We start from the raw sequence: 20,499 nt of genomic DNA on the forward strand, positions 1-20,499 counted from the left end.
GCTATCATTACCCTCTTCTCTCAAATCTCTACCAGATGCTGGTACACGGATCATCTCATCTCCCCCAGTCCTTCCACATCAAACAAAAACTCCTCACAAAGCACTCCAAGAACTTCTGTGTCTTCTATTTTTGCCTTCTTTGTAGTTCCCAAGCTAATCTTTCAACCGTACCTTCCTTTTGATTCTTCCTCTTCCCTCCCTTTGCTCACACTGTTTTTTAGGGCTGTTTAAAAATATTTATTACGCTCTTTCTGTGTGCCAATCTCTGCACTGACCACTGAGATAGATACAAGCTAATCAGGTTGGACCCAATCCACGGCCCACGTGGGGCTCACAGTCTTCATCCCCAATTTACAGATGAGGTAACTGAGGCCCAGAGAAGTTAAGTGACTTGCCCAAGGTCACACAGCAGACAAGCGGCAGAGCCAGAATTAGAACCCAGATCCTTCAGACTCCCAGGCCCATGCTCTATCCACTACGTCATGCTATTTCTCACTGCCCTGCATTATGGTCCTGGCTTGGAACTCCTTTAGCCATCTCTAGCATTTGCCCGCTCACTTATGTGCATTCTCAGCTCTTTTATAATCACTTGTACATTCCATTATTTATTTTGCCTGCTCTAGTTGTAAATATTTTAATTTGTGTCTCTACCATCAGAATATAACTTCCTTATCGGCAGGTGAGGTCTCACTTTGTCTCCCCCACTGCTTAGTACATTTTATTGGCCCATGTGGGCATCTGATAAATGCTAACCTTCCTCCTGCGACCTCCCCGAGCACTTCTTGACTTATCAACTTGCCCTACTATTTCTCTTTCTCCATCCTATTTGTAAATTATCTGCCTGCCCTACTAGATTCCCAAGGGCCAAGGTCAGGTCTGTTAGCCCTCTTGTTCCCTTTGAAGCATTCAGTAGTGTTCTGCATAGAATGGGCACTTGTTAAATGCTACTGATTGATTTTTGTGGGGAGAGCGCAGTTGAGAGCAGTTTATGAGAGGAGGCCAAGGACAAGTCGTCCTCGAGAAGCAGCACTGCCTAGTGGATAGAGCACGGATGGGGGAGTCAGGAGGGCCTGGGTTCTAATCATGGCTCCTCCACCTGTCTGCCACGGGACCTTGGGCAAGATACTTAACATCCCTGTCCCTCAGTTCCCCCATCTGTAAATGGGGATTAAGACTGTGGGACATGGACTGTGTCCAATCTGATTAATTTATACCTACCCCATGCTTAGTACAGTGCCTGGCATATAGTAAGCGCTTAATAAATACCATTAACAAAAATGTTGTCAGATGTCATCTGGCAGTAATTCTAGCAGCCATCCTACCATTGCTAGAGCCTAGATTTGTGTCTGGACAGAGGGAGGGGCAAGACTTGGTGTCTCTTTAAGTCCAGTCCAGTCTCCGCCTGGCGATGCCCAGCATCTCCGCCTGCGGTCAACTTAAACGGGCATGAAGACTGCTTATGTAGACCGAGTCCTCCCCGCAGGTGGAATCTTTGAGGACTTGTGTCGGCTCATGGATTAGCTGGTTGTCTGTCAGAGCGGGAGACTGCAGGTGCTCCTTTTGGTAGGCGGCCAAGAGTGGAGAAGGGGAGGCAGCTAGGAGAGAGTGGACGGAAAGAAGTCCAGCTGCCTGCCAACAGCAGCAGCAGAAGTGGATTTCGGGGGGCTGGGGTGGTTAGACTGGCAAAGTCAACTCCTCCCCCCCTCCACACTCTCCTCCTATTTATAATAATATTAATAATAGGGTATTTGTCAAGTGCTTACTATGTGTTGATCACTCTTCTACCTTCCGAGGCTTAGTACGATCACTTCTCCAAGAGACCTCCCCCAACTAAGCCCTCACTTCCTCTTCTCCCTCTCCTTTCTGTGTCATCCGTGTTCTTGGATTTGTACCCTCTAGTCACTGCCAGCTCTTTTGTACATAACTGTTATCTATTTTCACGTTTGTCTCCCCTTCTATTCATTTATTCAATCATGTTTATTGAGCACTTACTGTGTGCAGAGCACTATATTAAGCCCTTGGAAAGTACAGTTCGGCCACAGATAGAGACGATCCCTACCCCACAACGGGCTCACAGTCTCAAAGGAGGAGGCAGACAACAAACTAAACAAGAACAAAATAAAACTAGATGGGTAGCTCCTATGTACAGGAGTCTACCAAATCTGTTATAGTGTACTCTCCCAAGCACTTAGTACAGTGGTAGACACACAGGAATGCTTACTGTCGAAATATAGTCGATTGATTGTCGAACACTGTTTTAAGCACTGGGGTAAATACTAGTTAACCGAGTCAAACGCAGTCGCTGTCCCACATGGGGCTTACAATCCAAATAGGAGGAAAAATTTCACTCTGCTGCTTCTATCATCATACTAAAATTGTTGTTCGGCACTCATCACTCCTCTCCTTAAACATTCCTGTCTGTATCAACAGAAACTCCTGAACCGTTTGCTCTAAGACGCTTCCTCTTTAGTTCTTAAGCCTCTTAAGGAAGCTTCCTCCCTCTTAAACTAGCCACTCTCTTCTCCTACTATACCCAGCTTGCATTCTTTGTTTCTTCCATCCTCACTTTTCCCTGTGCCTCATTCCTGACTCTTTTGTTCCTGATATCTCACTTTTTTCCTCCTGCCTGGAACTCCCTCCCTTTTCAAATGTGCCAGAATCACTTCTCCCCATCTTCAGAATCCCTCTGAAATTCCAACTAATAATTGTGGTATGTGTGTGAAGTGCTTAAAATAAGTCAAGCAATGTAGTCAGCTCTGGGGTAGAAACCAGGTAAATCAGATTGAATACAGTCCCTGTCCCTCCCACGTTGTGCTTGCAGTCTAAATAGGAGGGAGAAGAAGTATTTCATCCCCATTTTGCAGATGAAGGAACCGAGGCACAGAGAAGTTACGACTTGCTCGAGGTCACCCAGCAGTCACGCGACAGGGCGGGTTTTAGAACCCACATCCTCTGACCCCAAGGCCCATGCTCTTTCCACTAGGCCACGCCGCTTCACTTCATGAAAAATTTTCCAGTGAATATCTTGTAGCACCTCAGCACTTTTCTGCTCGCATTCTCCAGTTGCACTCTTGTCCATTTTGACCTATTTACGTTACTGTTTTCCCTCCGATCATGCTGTGCCCATCTCCACTGCTAGACCGTGAGCTCTTAGTGAGCTGGGATCTATTGTGCCTCTCCCATGTACTTAGTACAGTGCTGGGCACAAAGTAAGCACCGATAAAAATGGTTGATTAATTTGACCCCTTACCACTACATTGTCACCAGACTGATTAGGCCGGGGCTGGAGTTGAGGGATACAGGCCCATTCAGGGTCGACCAGGTCCGCCTCTTGTTGGCCCGCCAATGCTGTTGTGTGGTACTATCCCAAGTGCTAAGTACAGTGCTCTGCACATAGTAAGCACTCAGTAAATACCATTGATTGATTGATTGGAGCTGAATGCCCACAAACATGCCATCATGACTGAGAAGTAGAGGTTTTCAGCTCTTTTTTCTGAAACTGACCGGTTTGCCCTTTATTCCGTGTCATGAACCTGCTCTGCACACACTCTCTGGTTCCTTTAATGCTTTAGAAATTCAAAAACTGAGTCTAGTGGAGGTGATAGTAGCTTGGAAATAAGATTGATCTTGCTGGTTTTTAATCAGTTACGTGTGTGCAGAGCAGAATAATAATACTAATAACAACTGTGATATTTATTAAGCACTTACTATACTAACAATGGCATTTAAGTGCTTTCTACATGTCAAGAATTGTTCTAAGTGCCAGGTTAGATACAAGGTAATCAACTTAGACATAGTCCCTGTCCCACATGAGGTTCACAACCTTAATTAGGAGGTGGAACAGGTGCCAAGCACTGTACGAAATGCTGGGGAAGATAGATTAAAGGTAATCAGATCAGCAGTCTGTCCCAAATGAGGAAAGTGTAAGGGAGAAGGAGAACAGGTATTTTATCCCCATTATACAGATAAAGATACTGAGGCGCCCTGAAGTTAAGGTACTTGCCCAAGGTCATACGGCATACTAGTGGTGGAGCAGGATTAGAACCTAGGGCCCCTGGCTCAGGCCCATCCCCTTTCAACTAGGCTGCACTGCTCAGCATTGAACCAAATGTGTGGTAGAGTACAATAGAATGTACAGGCACGATGCTGTAGTCAAGGAGCTCAAAATCTACTGTCTGCCTTGCTGTGTAGGGCTTTCAAGGCCAAAGTTAGAGGTGGAAGAAGCAGCTATACTTTGTCAGTCTTGTTCTCTTACCTCCTACCCACGGCAGGCTTGAAAATCTTGGGGAGACGGTTGGGGAAGGTGTAGTATCCCCCATCTCTCCGTCAACCTCGTACCACACAGTCACAGCCCTGCAAGGCCGCTTCCTTCACTCCTGTGAACAAACCTCAGTCCTGCTGGTGGAAGTCCAGATATCAGGTCGACCATGCACATCTCAAATTCATCCATTCCAGCCTCAACTCTGCCCTCTCCTCAGCCCGACCACGTGCTTTCTCCGTCCTTATTGACTCCCGTGACCATTGTCCTCACCAGTTGTTCAGACATTTAACTGTCTCCTCAAACTCCCTGACGCCCTACTCCTTCCCACCTCTTTCCCCTAATGCCCCGGCCACTTTATTCAGAAAATAGAAACGCTCTGTGTGATCTCCCTAAAATCTCCCCTGCTTCTCTCCAGTCCATCCTTCCTCCTGCCCCTTCTTTGACTCTCCCATCTTTCCCTCACTAATCTACTACAGCCCAAGCCCGCACGCTCCGCTCCTCTGGTGCCAGTTTACTCTCTGGGCCCCGATCTCGTCTGTCTCGCCGCCGACCCCTTTCCCACATCCTCTCCCTAGCCTGGAACTCCTTTCCCCTTCATATTTGCCAAACCACCACTCTCTCCACCTTCAAGTCTTAATTAAAGTCACATCTTCACCGTGAGGCCTTCTATGATTAAGCCCTCTTTTCCCCAGCATGCTCTCCCTTCTGCGTCATCTAAGAACTTGGATCTGTGGCCTTTGGACATTTGATATTTTCCCCACCCCCAAACCCATGGAACTTAAGTACATATCTTTAAATTATTTATTGCAAATTATTTATTGATATTAATCTCTATCCTCCTCCTCTAGACTGTTAGCTCATTATGGTCAGGGAAGGTGTCTGCTGATTCTCTCTCCCAACTGCTTAGAACAGTGCTGTGCATATATTAAGTGCTCAGTAAGTGCCATTGATTGATTGCTTGATTTCCCAGCATTGTCTCAAGAGGAGGTCTCTTTTCTCTCAGAATCCACCCTCTCCACTTGCGCCTCAACCCACCTTTTGGCACATTATCAAAACACTTGCCCCATGCCTGCTGTCTTCAACTGTTCACTCCCTTCTTCCTCACTGACTTCAAATATGCCCATGTCTCCCCTATTTGTTTAAAGAAAACTTCTGTTGACCCAACGACTCCCTCCAGTTATTGCCCCATCGAGTCACAAAGAAATGACAGGTCTCTTCATTTACCTTTACCAATGGTGTGAAGGGGCCTAGGGCTTGGTTTTGGTATCTCCCCCTCCTGGAGGCACATTTTGGTAAGCTCATGAACAATATTTCTCCCAATTATAGCACTGGGCCTCCCAACCAGAATTTACGGGCTACTTGTCTTAATGTCCCAGGGGCGGTGTCCATCAGAAGCCACAGACCCTACTCTCTGATACTTCTTACCCCTGATCATCACAAAACAGTTTGCAGTCCACAGTATTTTCCAGACAAACGTGTCAGGGGAAACTCTGCCTGGAGACTTTCAAAAAGTTTACAAACACAAATTGATCTGAAATGGTCTGGGTGCATCTCTTTTCAAAGCTGCCCCCCTCCTTTTACTAATCCCTGTGTCCTTCCACCCCTTCTCCCACCAATTTAAGGTGGCTTTCTTTTAAACAGTTTGCCCATCCTTGGATTAAATGAGACACCCTTCATTTTTGTTTTTGAAGGATTCCGAGTTGTTTCAGTGGGAGCTGGCTCCCCTCATACCCGTCCCCAAATCCTAAAGTTAGAAATATTGTTTTATTGAGACAGTGGATCTTTCTTCTGACTTTGGGTATTCATTTTATGATTTTATCCCTCGAACTTCGAAACATGGGGAAATTCTTGTTTCCTGTAAAATAATGAAGTGTTAAGTTTACCTGTTTTGACTCCTTGGCTTCTCTGTTTGGGTTAAGGATGAGGCTGCAGATTTTGAATGTTATTTTTTCCTCTTTGCTCCTAAAAATACTCATTTTATTTTTTAGGACGCATGGGAATAAATTTCCATCACCCAGGAACGGATAACATCATGGCACTTAACAGTAAGTTTGTACCTGTGATTACTTTTTAAAAATAGACCCCTTGTTTTTGCATCCAAATTTTCTAAATGTTCTGCTTCACCTCAACTCTTTCAGCTTGGGGTTTTCTCAGTGCACACCTTGAGTGTGTGTGTTTGTGCGTGTGTGTTGGGGGGGGTGGTTCCTGAGCAAACCCTCCTGCTTGCTCTTTTGCATTTTATCAAGCACAATAGTTTGGCTGAATTGGGGTCATGTGATATCCATCAGACGTGCCAACTTTCCATTTTAAGTGTAGGGACTGAAGTAGGGAAGAGGATTAGAAAGGAGTAGGTTTCGAGGAGCTGACAGGATTAAAAGCCACTGGTTTGTGCCTTTTCACCCGTGATTGGAAACTCTCATGCCGAGTCCTGGGATGAGCCCAGATGTCTGGGGGGTGGATGTAAAGGTCACCTTTGCCCATGTGGAGCGGCACCTGTGACTTCCACTGTAAGTCGAGGCTTTTTTTTTTTTTTTTGAGAATGGGGAGACATGAACACATTTGAAAGCAGTGGGAAAGAACAGAGTGAACAGTTGAAGTTGGCGGTCAGGGAGAAAAGGGATGGGGCAAGTATTTCGATAATTTGCCGAGGGATGGAGTTGAGGCATGGGTCGGGGGGTAGGCGTCGATTCTGAGAGAAGGCAGGAGATCTCCTCTTGAGTTACTGCTGAGAAGTCAATCAATCAATTAATGACATTTTCTGAGCACTTAATATGTGCAGAGCACTGTTCTAAGCCCTTGGGAGAGTACAGTACCAGAGAATTAGCAGATGTCTTCCCTGTCCATAATGAGCTTACAGTTTAGAAGGGAAGATAGACATTAATATGAATAAAAAAGTATAATAAATCATTTAAAGATATACTGAAAGGGAAGAAAAACCCTAACTTTGTTAGAAAACTGGTCTTCTGAGATGTCCTGTCAGCTGCAGCTTCTTGAATGGAAAAAAAAACAAACCTCCCCAAACTTCTCATTTGTTTCAAATAAAATGAAATGAAAATACTTTCCCTTATGTCCACTTGTTGACCGCAAATAGCTCCTATATGTTTTAAAAAAAATCCTCCATGTAAACATCCCACTGTGTTGTACCCCTACTCTCCTCCTACTCTCCTACTCTCCCCAGCAGAAACATGACCAGAATAGAGAGAACAAGGAGTGCTGTTCAAAACCGCTAACGTTACAACCAGTTGCCTCGGAAATTCCTCGATCCTGAAGTCTCGGGATCAGTCTGTCATTTCCAATGGGAGAGTTAGGGAGTTGGGTCTTGAGGTGGAGGAGTAAAGAGAAAATGTAGGTAATAAAGGGCGAAATGAAGAACATGTCCCCTTAAAGCCATCCGGGTTGATGGCATGATTGCTGAGACGATCACATGGTCATTTAGGGGTTGGTTATTCACATCGGCGCAGACCAGGGGTTGTGGTCATCTTGGGTAAAGGAGATGTGCGCTAAACCTCCACTGCCTCAGACCCATTACTGAGCATTTTTTTCTTAGATGCCTTTTTTTCTTTATGATGTCCTGTTAGAAAATGGCAAGTTAATAAGAGTAGAGGGAAGGAAAGTCACTTTGGCTTTGGGCTTGACATTCAATTCCTAAACCTTCCTGACTTATAGAGTCCGATTCATCCATTCAATCGTATTTACTGAGCGCTTACTGTGCGCAAAGCACTGTACTAAGTATTTGGGAGAGTACAATATAGCAACAGACACATTCCTGAGTTCACAGTCTAGTGGGGGAGACGGACGTTGATATAAATAAATAGATAAATAAATTACAGATACATATATATATATATGTATATATGAGCTGTGGACATAGATCTCATAGCTTAGAGTAACATGGAATTGAGCCAGCCAGTTCCCCGGGAGCAACTTCACCTTGCTACTTAAATTATTATTAGTTTTAGTTGTCAGCATAGCCACTGAGATTTCTCTAGGACCAGTGGGAGCCGGTTAAGCCCCATAGACCTGTCAGACCTTTGAGGCAGGATCAACGCTTCAAAGAGATGCTTCTGCATTGTATCTGTTTGTCTTTAGTAGCAATCACATTTATAAGTTGAGATCTGTCATTTTCAGAAACTGAGCAGTTTAAGAGTACCTCAGCTCAGCAGGGCCTTGCTGAGAGTAGCAGCCGGGAGGTGTCCGTTTGCAGCCTCTCGGGTTTCTGACTTTTTCGCCTCTTTTCCTACTTTGCTGTCCCTCGCTCTGGCCTCTGATGTCCGAGCAGAGGGAGAGAGGGGATATTCTCCAGTCTTCCCTCCTCCTCCTCTCCCTCTTCCTCCTCCTGTTTGCCTATGGTCCATTGGGGTGGGTGGCCCAGGTCTTCCTTGAGATAAGTGACAGTCACTTGAGGGCCCACGAGGGACATGTCCCTGCATTAGATGCTATGGGCAGAGGAAAGCACTTAAAAACTATTAAGAAAATAGTTGACCAGCATTCTTTTGGCCACGTCAGTCAGTTTACTAAGGTCCTTGCCAAAATATCAAAGTGTCTCCCCTCTCTATTGTAAATCTGATTTTTTCAAATGGAATACATCTTTTTTAAATTTGCCTACCTAATAGTAATTGTGTTTTTTGTTAAGTGCTTACTATGTGCTAGACCGTGTACTAAGTGCTGGGGTAAATACAAGATAATTGGGCCTGTCCCCCATTGGGCTCAAAGTCTTTTACAGAGAGGCACAGAGAAGTTAAGTGACATGCCCAAGTCACGCATCAGGCAAATGGCAGAGTTGGTATTAGAACCCAGACTCTTCCCACTAGGTCACGCTGCTTCCCCGTTCTAAGCAACTTTCCGACTGAATGGAATAATTGTGTCAAGTGCTTACTGTGTTCCAAGGACTTTACTAAAGTGCTGGGGTGGAAGGAAGCAGATGGGATTGGTAGAGTTGAGTTTTAAAACGTTAACTCTTGGAGCTTTAGAAACTTAGCGACAACATTTGTCTGACTGCTTGGATTAGAATGTCAAGCACCCCTGATTGAATCTTTTGTGGGTACGGTGCCATATAACTTTCGAGCGCCACCCAGTTGAGCGAAAGGAACCGTCCCCGTTCCCTGGCACTTTTGCCGAATTCAGGTAAATGCTCAATCTGTTGGGACCAAGCTCTTGCGAACTCTTCATGCTAACTCAGAGGAAACAAAGGCACCTTCGGCCCGGCTGGGCCGAAGATGGAAATGAGCGGTGTTACTGCACGAGCCGTCTCCGAGACAACCGCACTTAGAAGGAGCTTGCGGTAGGAGCTTTTGTGTCTGCCAATCTTCAATCCAATCCTCGGCCTTCCAGGCCCTACAGATCTGAAGCAACATGACCTAGCAGTTAGAGCACGGGCTTTGGATTCAGAAGGACCTGCGTTCTAATCCCGGCTCTGGTGCTCGGCTGCAAGCTTGGGCAAGTCACTTCGCTTTTCTGGACCTCAGTTACCTCATATGCAAAATGGGGAATAAGACCAGGAGCCCCGTGTGGGACATTGACTTAATCCGACCTGATTAATTTGTATCTACCCCAGCGCTTCATACGAGTGCTTGACACATAGTAAGCGCTTAACAAATACCGTCATTATCATTATCTGAATCTCCCTGAGATTCTGTGTGCCTTGGGCTGGGAAGGAGAGGGAGGTTATCGCTGCTTTCCTGCCAGGAGCCAGAGGAGTGTGGGTGAGTCCTGGCTGGCTGACCTGAGGTGCCAGGTGAGACATTCGGTGATAGCAGACAGGTCCCTCTCTATAGCTCCACTTCCAGATTCAAATCAATACTGTCTCTGACAGAGGGGTTTGGTGCTTTTTGACCAGTCGATGGCATTTATTGAACACCGTCTGTGTGCAGAGCTGTACTAAGCGCTCGGAAAAGTACTATACAACAGAATTAGTGGATATCTTCCCTGCCCATAACGCTGTCCTTCCACTCCCCCTTCTCCCACAGGCCGAGGCTGAGTCCACTCTGGAACTCTTGTTCTGGACAATTGGCCCCAACTCTTGCCTCCTGAAAACTGGGGGTCTCGGGCCTCCGAACAGTACTGCGGCTGCTGGTTTTTCCTATCTTCCACGAGGGACAACTCTGATTTGAACCCATCACTTGCTAGTTGGCTGGAGGGGGCTTTCGTCCGATGAGAATCTTCTGGCCTTACTCTATCTTGTCATCTTCACTTCCCTGACCCAAATACCCAAGTTGCTTGGCAACTAGTAAGTCATATCTTCTAGAGGAGCTGGGAGGTGATGACCAGGGAATGGGTGTGTAGCTTTGTGCTTTTTTGTGGTTAATTTAGGGACAACATTTTCCATGTTTCTTGCCGTGATTTATCATATCCTTACTCGACGACTGCAACTCCTCACACAGTTGCCTGGCTCCATTTTTTTTCCCCTCTCTCCAGACAGTACAGCAGTCTGCCACCCAGATCATTTTTCTAAGAAGGAATTTTACATACATCTCCCCGCTCCACAAAATCCTCCAATAGCTGTTCATTCTTTTCCGTATCAAACCGAAACCCTTGTGACTCGATCGGCTCTTTCCTTACTCTACTGATCCTTGTTCTTCTCCCACTATACCCCAGCTTGTGCGCTTCACTCCTCTCAAGCCAACCTACTCACCGTACCTCATTCTGATCTTCCCGACACTGACCTTTCGCTCCAGTCCTCCCTTCTGCCTGGAACCCTGCGTCTTCACATCTGGTGGAATATTGCTCTTCCCTTCTTCAAAGTCCTTCTGAAATCACATCTCCTTGATTAATCTCTCATCTCCACATCCCATTTTACCCATTACTACTAGTTTAGGCCTTTCACATCACCTAGGTCCTTGGGTACTCACTTACCCCCTCCCCCTGTGGTTGCACTTGGGTAAAAACTTTTGCTTCCCACTACCTGTATTTTTAGTGCCTATCTTTCCCCTACATAGTAAACTCCTTGAGGGTTGGAATTGTGTTTTCCAATTCGACTGTACTCTCCTAAGCATGTAGTACAGTGCTCTGCACACCGTAAGCACTCAGTAAGTACCACTGATGATATTGGTTGACATTTTTTCTGGTATCTGTTAAACTTACTTTATGCCATACACTGTACTAAATGCTGTGGTATATGCAAGATAATTATATTAGACATAGCCCATGACCCACTTGGGGCTCACAACCGTAATCCCATCGTACAGCTGAGGTAACTGAGGCAAAGAGAAGTTGCAGAGACAGGATTAGAAGCCAGGTCCTTCTGACTCCCAGGCCTGTGCTCTCATTATTAAGTCAGTCATATTTATTGAGCAATTACTGTACTAAATGCTTGGGAGAATACGACACAACAATAAGCAGACGCATTCCCTGCCCCACTCGGCCACACCGTATAATTGCAGTTTACTGTTTTTTAGCATGCCCCTTCTAAAGTTCTCTTTCTGGTTTCGGTGATACTTCTTGACGACCAACAAGAAGTTCCATTTTTCTCCCTGGGACATTCCAGATTTTAGTCAGTTGAAAATCATATCTTTGAAGTCAGGTAGCAGGCAAGGTTGCAGGCATTTTGACCCTCAGGGATGTCTGGCGTTTCCTAAGGGGGGTTACTTTGGGCTGCTTTGCCAACTCATAACTGGGCATCTGTGACTGACCTTGGAAGAGAAACATTTCTTAATGCAAAGGCTCTTGAAAACCCTGAATTTTTCATAAGCTTCTGCTCCTTTCTCCCCATTGGGTTGTGGCCATTCCCGTTATCTTATCCATAGGGGCCTTTTATTCTCAGACATTCCCTCTTGCTCTTTCTCTAATGCTGGTATTTATTGAGCACTGGGGCAGATGCAAGATAATCAGTTTGGATCTTATAATGCAGTCTTTGTATTATATGGGCTTCACAGTCTAAATAGGAAGGAGGAGGATTTAATCCCATTTTACAGATCAGGTAACAGATCCAGAGAAGTGATTTGTCCAAGGTTCCGTAGCGGACAGGTGACGGAGGAAGGATTAGAACCCAGGTTCTCCAACTAGACCACCCTGCATCCCGTGTTGGAGGATGAGGCCCCTGAACGTGAGGAGAGCTGTGGATTGTCAGATTAGGGTCGGGGAGGGAGTACATGGCTGAGGGAAGAACCTAGGTGAGGAGTCAGAGGCAGGAGAATCCAAAGTGAGGTGTGATTAGGGTCTCCGGGAGGAGTGGAGAATACTGTTTACTGTTGTATGGTGCTCTCCCAAGTGCTTAGAACAGTGCTCTGCACACAGTAAATGCTCCACCAATGCGATTGTCTGAGTGAGATGGGCAGTAGCAGGAGTACAGAGAGTCTATGAAGAGAAGTTTTTGCTTGATTTTTTTTTTTTTGAGAATGTTAATAGACAGTGAATTAGACTCAAATCAAGATAAATGAGGATATTATTTTAGGGAATGCCTCTACTATCTAAAATATCATTTATTAGAGGTGCTAGGCATAAGAATCACACTATGTCAATATCGTGGGACCCAGATGGAGTGCTCAGCTGCCAGGGCTGGCTCTGATTGAACACAAGTTCTGCTCACATTGACTATGGGCTTTTCATCCCAAATTGCGGCCTGCTATCTCAGGCCCAGTGAATTGCAAATGGCCATGCCAAAGCCTTGGGAGAATTAGATGGAAAATGCTGCATCACTCCCTCACTGCTTTTCCCAGATCCAGGCAGGTCTGAAAAACTTTCAGGGCGTGGAACTACCGTGGCCTAAAGCTGCATGGATGCAGCCCAGCCGACGGAGCTCAGGAGGGGCCGCGCCTCCGGGATATCGCGTGGGTCTGGGAAGCAGAGAGAGCAGCAGAGGGGCAAAGAGCGGGCCACGTTGGTCAGTCAATTGGGTTTATTGAGCACTTACTGTGTGCAGAGCACTGTACTAAGCATTTGGGAGAGTCTGGGGAAGCAGCGTGGCTCAGCGGGAGTAGCACAGACCTGGGAGTCAGAGGACGTGGGTTCTAATCCCAGCTCCGCCACTTGTCTGCTGTGTGACCTTGGGCAAGTTACTTTGCTTCTCTGGGCCTCAGTTCCCTCATCTGGAAAATGGGGATTAAGACTCTGAGCCCCAAGTGGGATGACCTGACTCCCTTGTATCTCCTCCAGCGCTCAGAACAGTACTTGGCGCATAGGAAGCACTTAACGAATACCATGATTATTATTATTACTAGTTGCACATCAACGAGAGTTTACAACTGCTTAGTGTCAAAGCCCTCATTTTGAACGCTCACTCTCAGGCACGAAGCTCCTTTGAGTATTTCAAATAGGACTGCAACCCTTGGTTTAATTTAGATAATACACATCCTCAGTGTAGTTTGAGTGCTTATTCTTGGTCCGAGGAAGGATCCTTCCAAGAAACATATGCTTTGGAGACTACCACGCCAGTTGATCTGAATGAAAAATTCACCCGCTAATGTATCGCATTCATAAAGAATAGAGGAAAATATTTGTTTCGAAACGGCTGAGGGGCTAACAACATTTGACTCTGCTTAGGATTTTTGGATGATGCTTATTAGCGGCTTTGAATGCCAAATAGTAGCTAGCCGGCTGGACCACCTCCTAGCCTGCTGGAGCTGAGCAGTCAGCTCTTAGAGCACCAGGAGGAGAGGTGTAGGAAGAGTGGAGAGGCTTTGATATCCTTTTAAATTGGCTAACGTACCGCTTCTCGTCCACTTTGTATCATCCGAATATTTGTCCAGCTAATGGAAGGTTAAATCTTTAATGTTTTTCAGTGTTGCTTTTGAATATTAAAATTCAAAGGGGTCTTTCTCCCCATTAAATTTACACCTAAAGGTGCCATTAATATTCCTAGATAGGACTGGTGACGTTAGTAGATCTATTCATCCAGAACTTTGGAACTGGAAGCAGAGTGGTCTAGCACGTAGAGACTTGGGGATTAGAAAGATCTGGCTTCTAATCTTGGCTCAGCCATTTGTCTGCGGTGTGACCTTGGACAAGTCACTTAACTGCTCAGTGCCTCAGTTATCTCTTCCGTAAAACGGGATTAAGATGGGGGTCCCATGTGGAACAGGGACACCGTCCAACCCCAGGCCTTATTATAGTGTCTAGCACATAGTAAGCACTTAATAACTTTTTTTTAAAAAAAAAAGAAAGCCCTCTAAGAAGGGCAGGGAGTTAAAGGCAGGGTGGTGGCCAGTGACCAGGAGAGAGAACTCATTCAACCAGTTTTTTTTTTCAGACAATTCAGGTCTCAGCTGGGTAGTTTCCTCATCCAGGTGTGGATATGGCACAGGGTACCTTTGATGTCCTGTATTTTAAACACCCTTCCACCTCAGCCCCTGCCCCCCAGGGTGAATGGTTCAGAAGTGAAGCAGCGTGGCTCAGTGGAAAGAGCACGGGCTTTGGAGTCAGGGCTCATGAGTTCGAATCCCAGCTCTGCCACTTGTTGGCTGTGTGACTGTGGGCAAGTCACTTAACTTCTCTGTGCCTCAGTTCCCTCATCTGTAAAATGGGGATTAAGACTGTGAGCCCCACGTGGGACGACCTGATTCCCCTGTGTCTACCCCAGCGCTTAGAACAGTGCTCGGCACATAGTAAGCGCTTAACAAATACCAACATTATTAAGTGGTGCCCATTTTCACAGGAACGGGGTGGGGGGAGGATAGCACAATGACTTGGGGCAAAGTTTAGGGATCCCGCATGGAGAAATGCTCTATGCTCAGACATCTTTTCACAAAGTGTTCCGTAAGGCTTTAATAAGGCCTTAGTAAAATCACATCTGCTCCAGCAGGCTTTCCCGCCTGCAATCCTCGTCTCCCTTTCTCCCTTTCTCCCTCTCCCTTCTGCTTTGCCCTGGCAACCTTGGGCAGGAAATGTATCTGTTATATTGTACTCTCCCAAGCGTTTAGTACAGCATTCTGCGCACAGTAAGGACAGTTAGCCGACTGACTGATTTTGATTTCTACCCTTTAAGCACTTGTGTTCGATTCACCCCATCATCATCCCCACAGCACTTATGTGCATATGCATAATTTAAATGTCTGTCTTCCCATCTAAACAATAAGCCCTTCATGGGCAGATAATGTCTTCCAGCTCTGTTGCATTGTAATAATAATAATGTTAGTATTTGTTAAGCGCTTACTATGTGCAGAGCACTGTTCTAAGCACTGGGGTCGATACAGGGTAATCAGGTTGTCCTGGTATTATCCCTAGCATTCAGTACAGTGATCTGCCTGCAGTAAGTGCTCAATAATTGATTGATTATTGCTCGCTGATTGATTGATTAGTAAAACCAGCCTTCTTTTGGAGGCTCGTCTCTAGCATGGGCCTTCCTCCTATCATTCCCTCTGATTCTTGTCTGTCCTTGGCCTCTCTCCTTAGTAAGTCACAGCAATCCGCCTATCGTGTCGGAGCACTGTATTAATTGCTAGGAAAAGTAAAATAAATGTAGACAACGTAATCCTTGTTCCAAAGGACCTGGTACTCTAATCTCCTCAGAGAGATCACCAAGCAGCATTCTGCCCCTCCTATTCGGCATTAGGAAAAAACAAGCCAAACCGTATTTATTGTTTTTCCGAGCACTTTGTTGACCACTTGTGCCATGATGTCTGTTCCTTCTCCTTTTGCCGGCAGGGGCTTGTGTAGGACAGAGGTCACTGGAACAACTCTGAGTGTCCAGTTTTTCCAACTGTCCCCTCAGGAAACAAGGGACCGAATTCTTGCCCTCCCACACTCATTTTGGTTTTGGCCCTATTTTAAGCCCTTTGACTCAGGATCAGGGACGTTCTGTCCAGCCTGTCCCACCAGCAGTCACGCCAGAGAAAAATCCAACATCTAGTCCTCCTTCTAATCTCTCGCTCTCCAAAGCAGACTGGTGAACCTTCCTCTCTCCGGTTTTTCCATTTGATGCTTTTTCCCGTGCGACTTGGGAAGGGGTGTGGATTTTTCTATCGTTTATCTCAAGGATGGTTTTTGTATCCTTTATCAATCAGTGGTACGTACTGAAACTTTCCACGTGCAGAGCACTTTGCTAAGCACTTATCTTCAGTTTCAGAGTCCCTTTTCTTCTCTCTTTGAACTTTCATCCTGTTTCCTCCCTCCTCTTCCCCCCTACCTCCAAGAAGTGTGTTTCTCAAGGGTGCTTGTCTTCCTATGCATATGTGTACAAACATATATTCTCTCTCTCTCTCTGCTGTCTTTGGTTTTTGTAGAGTACAAAACCAGGCACTTAGGAGTAACCTAGGCCCTAGTCCCTATGGGAGCTGACCCTTGAAAGCAGTTAGATTCTTGGATACTTCTGTCACTTGAATTTCTGCTAGAATTGGGTAACACAGGCAAGATGGGGAGTGTGGTTGATGCCCTCAGCCCCTGATCACCCCAGGACAGTGTTTCTATAATAATAATAATGTTGGTATTTGTTAAGTGCTTACTATGTGCAGAGCACTGCTCTAAGCGCTGGGGAAGATATAGGGTAATCAGGTTGTCCCACGTGAGGCTCGTACTTAATCCCCATTTTACAGATGAGGAAACTGAGGCACAGAGAAGTGAAGTGACTTGCCCACAGTCACACAGCTAAGTGGCAAAGTCTGGATTCGAACCCATGACCTATGACTCCCAAGCCCGGGCTCTTTCCACTGATCCATGCTGCTTCTCTGTACTCTCCCACCTCCTATCCCTTCATGATTCTCCCCCCCCCCCCCAAACCCTGTAACACCCAGCCTGAATCTCAAGACTCTGCAGATACAGGGGAAATCTGCAGATGCCCAGAATTGGACTCGTGGAAGGTGCTGGGAAACGATTTCAGTCCACAGGTTAGGAAATAGCCTTCTCCCTGCTGATGGTAAGGTCTGTGGCGTTGGAGTTCTGTGGCTGAGGTGGTCAGAGAGACTGATTATGAACGGAGATGAAGCATTTCCAGTGTTTTCTCTCTAAGCGGGAAGCTCACCGTGGGCAAGGAACACGTCTACCAACGGGTATTGCGCTAGTCCAAGCGCTTAGTACAGTGCTCTGCACCCAGCAAGCGCTCCTTAAAGAAATACTCTTGATTGATTTTCTTGATGGGGAGATTTGGGGTATCATCTGAGAGAAAATATAAAGCCATTTCTTTAAAAAGGAAGAGATTACTCATAGTCATATGTTCCACTACATTTCTGGACAGAATGCTGCCAAGATCTTTGGACTAAGCCAAAATGATGCATTTTCCCTACTTTGACATAAATCAACTCAAAATCAAAGAGTAGTATTGATTGAGTGCCTTCTGTATGCAGTACCGTACACTAAGGATCACAGCCCACAGCGGAGGGTTGGTGCTTTGATTCTGAATGGTCTTTTCAGAGGAAACCATTGATGAAACATATGCTGTATTATAGAAAATTGTGTGAAAAAATATGCCATCTTGTAATTTTTTTTTAGTACAAAGCACTCTGGAAACTAAAAGCTTTAAACTTTCAAACATTTTTGTATTGTAAAATGGTTTAGTTTTAGGTATCGCTTTCTTTTCTGCAGTGCTTTTTATAGAAACCACCTTTTCAATTAATCATATTTAATTTTTCCTAAAGCAATTTCCAATAAAGGAAGGCTACTAAACTTCCTGATTTTTTAAATGAGGGAATTCTGGGTTATAGATTGCTCTATTTTTATCTAGTTTTTTTTTCTTTTATTGCCTTACTAATCTACTTGAAATGTTTGGAGTAGACGAGAGAGACGATTCTACATTTGTCATGGCATTGTGTGAATTTGCCTTCTGCAATTGAAATGAAATCCTCGCGGGAAAGAGGAGAAGCCACAAGTAAAATTGGACCTTAAGAAAATAGGCCCCGCTGCGTGGCTCCAGGAAGAGTTCTCAGATGTGAGATGGCTGGGAGGGGAGGAGCAGGAAGCAGGCGGAGGAGGAAGAGTTCTTCCTACCCTGCCCTTTGTCTTCCCTCTTCTTCCCCTTCTCTTCTCTTTAACGCTTTGCTTGAATTCTGGATCCAACATCAGTGGCTTTTTGGCCTCTCTGTCATTCAGCCCGTCAGTTGTACTTACTGTGCGCTTACTGTGTGCAGAGCATCATATTAAGCTCTTGGGAGAGTACGATATATCAGACGCATTTCCTGCCCACCACGAACTTAACGGTCTTGAAGTTCTCTGGGCCTAAACCAGCTGGGTCACTTTGGGCTAGGATGCAAGCCCGAGTCCTTCAAAAGCAGATAGGCTTTAGGGAAACTGCCACTAGGTAGGTTTCCAGTTTCTCACTCCTTTGTTCTCTTCTTCGTGAAGAGCAGTGACCTTCTGCGGTGACCGAGATCTAGTGTTTCTGCCTCTCCATATCTTGTCTCCTCTGCATCTCCCCGCCCCGATTGCACGGCCTCACACTGACTTGACCATCCGGGGCTCAGATCAGAATGCCAGGAAGGACCCCAGCCACTTTTTGTCAGCCCCCTTTTTTTCTTCCTTTTGGGTCATGGGGCCCTTGTGGCCCTCCCTCCAGATGTCAAAAATACCAATCCTTTCTTGCCCAGCTTCAGAAATCTCATTTAGTGGTTTATATCTGCCTTTAAGGGGCTAGTGGCCCTGGATCTTTTCAAATGTGGATGTTTACCCTTTCTTCACCTCACCTTCAGCCCCTCAGTAGTTATGTACGCATCCATTACTTTAAAGTTTGTTTCCCCATCTAGAATGTAAGCTCTCTGTGGACAGGGAATGTGCCTACCAACTCTGTTGTACTGTACTCTCCTAAGCACTTAGTACAGTGTTCTGCACAGAGTAAGTGCTCAGTGCATACCATTTGATTGATTGCAACTGAGAAGCTTTAATTGGGAAGGCTGAAAATGCTATCTAGCTTTCAAAATCTCCCTGTAGTATGCTCTGATCCTTGCCGATGGGTTTATTTTTACTGAATAGGTTTATTCAGTAGTTTTGCTCTCCCTCCAGACAAAAGGGTCCTAATGAGGAATACTTAATAAGGAATCATCCTAATTTCCAGGATTGTGAAGGACAGAGTTGGACTGCTCCCCTTTCTAAGATTCACGGAATGCCGAATCTATTTTTCGCTAAAAAACAAACTTTGTGTTCTCGCTGTGCATTTTGGATTGTTCACCGTTTGGAAACTGGGCAGGCGTTCTTCTGAAATATCTTGATAGTGCACAGTGTGACGTTGGAAGAAATGGTTGTGGGCAGTTAAAATGCATCAGTTAATCAAGAAATCCTATTTGTTGAGAGCCTACTATGCGCAGAACACTATACTGAGCTCTTGGGAGAGCACAATGCAATCAAATTAGCAGACACGTTAGGTGTGGGTGCCATAATGCCAGTTTTACTTAATGCTGGATTTGTTGAGAACGTAACCTCCGCCATGACGAGAGAGCCGAGTTTGCTGAGTGACGCTCCCCCCTTTCTCATCGCTCTGGGATTTCTGTAGCTCTGTGAAATAGTCTCAAACGCCAAGAACGGTACCCCAGGATCTGTTTGATCAAGTTGGATAATTCCAAATTTAGGTTGCTAGTTTACCTTGGATAAAGACATCCCTGCTATGTGATCGAACATCATCTCTACAGCATTTCATTTCATTCTGGGAAGACTGGAAAAATGCTTCTGTTTAGCTTTTTTTTTTTATCATTTCTGGAGCTGAAGTTATGTAAAAAGAAAAAATACCCACGGTTTTCTTCTGTGTTTACATGCAGCCAGGAGCTATGGGCGGAGACGAGGTAAAGACTTTTTTTTTCTTTAATTTCAATCTTTTTGCTTGTCAGATGTGTGCAGGTGAGAGGAGAATCACTATTTGCTATGCTCATGTTCAATCTGAGAACTGATTTATCTGTCTCTAAAATACTCCATGGTTTTCCTGTGGAATCAACTTCTTTCTGGTTTTAATAACGACTTGTGGCAACTCACTGTGTTCAACCTGGTGCTTTTGGTGTGCTGCTTCTTGTAAGTGAAATAGAAAGTTGACTTTCCAATGTCATTTCTGGGTATTCTCCCCTCTATGATCTGCTCTGTCTCTTCTACAAGTAATCGCAGCCCTTGGATAATACTCCCCTGTAGCTGAGGAGGGAAAGATTTGTCATCTTAATATGTGGGGGTCACAGGTCACAATCTGTGAGTTCATTTCACTGTTATGTCTGAGCCCCTTGGGGCCTGCCGTTCTATACTGAAAGGACAAGCAGTACAGGCAGTTGGGTCCCTGTGGTTATTTTTAACAGTTTTTAACAGTTTCGAAGACTTCTTTCTTATTCAAAATATGAGACCAATTTTGTACACCGTGTCATTGTTTAAAAACTGTTTTTTTAAAATGCTACTTAAGTGTCAACTAT

At 45.3% G+C, this 20,499-nt stretch overlaps 1 protein-coding gene across 1 annotated transcript in view; it reads left to right on the forward strand.

The window, feature by feature from the left end:
* The window catches only part of CPEB3 (cytoplasmic polyadenylation element binding protein 3), a 144,374-nt gene that overhangs the window by 69,139 nt on the left and 54,736 nt on the right, over window positions 1-20,499 (forward strand). Inside the window, exon 3 of the mRNA XM_029059668.2 lies at window positions 6,250-6,306. Within this exon, the coding sequence (XP_028915501.1) occupies window positions 6,250-6,306 (57 nt within the window). The remainder of the gene's footprint in view (window positions 1-6,249; window positions 6,307-20,499) is intronic.

This window comes from Ornithorhynchus anatinus, chromosome 3 (genome assembly GCF_004115215.2).
Source record: "Ornithorhynchus anatinus isolate Pmale09 chromosome 3, mOrnAna1.pri.v4, whole genome shotgun sequence".
Classification (NCBI taxonomy): Eukaryota; Metazoa; Chordata; class Mammalia; order Monotremata; family Ornithorhynchidae; genus Ornithorhynchus; species Ornithorhynchus anatinus.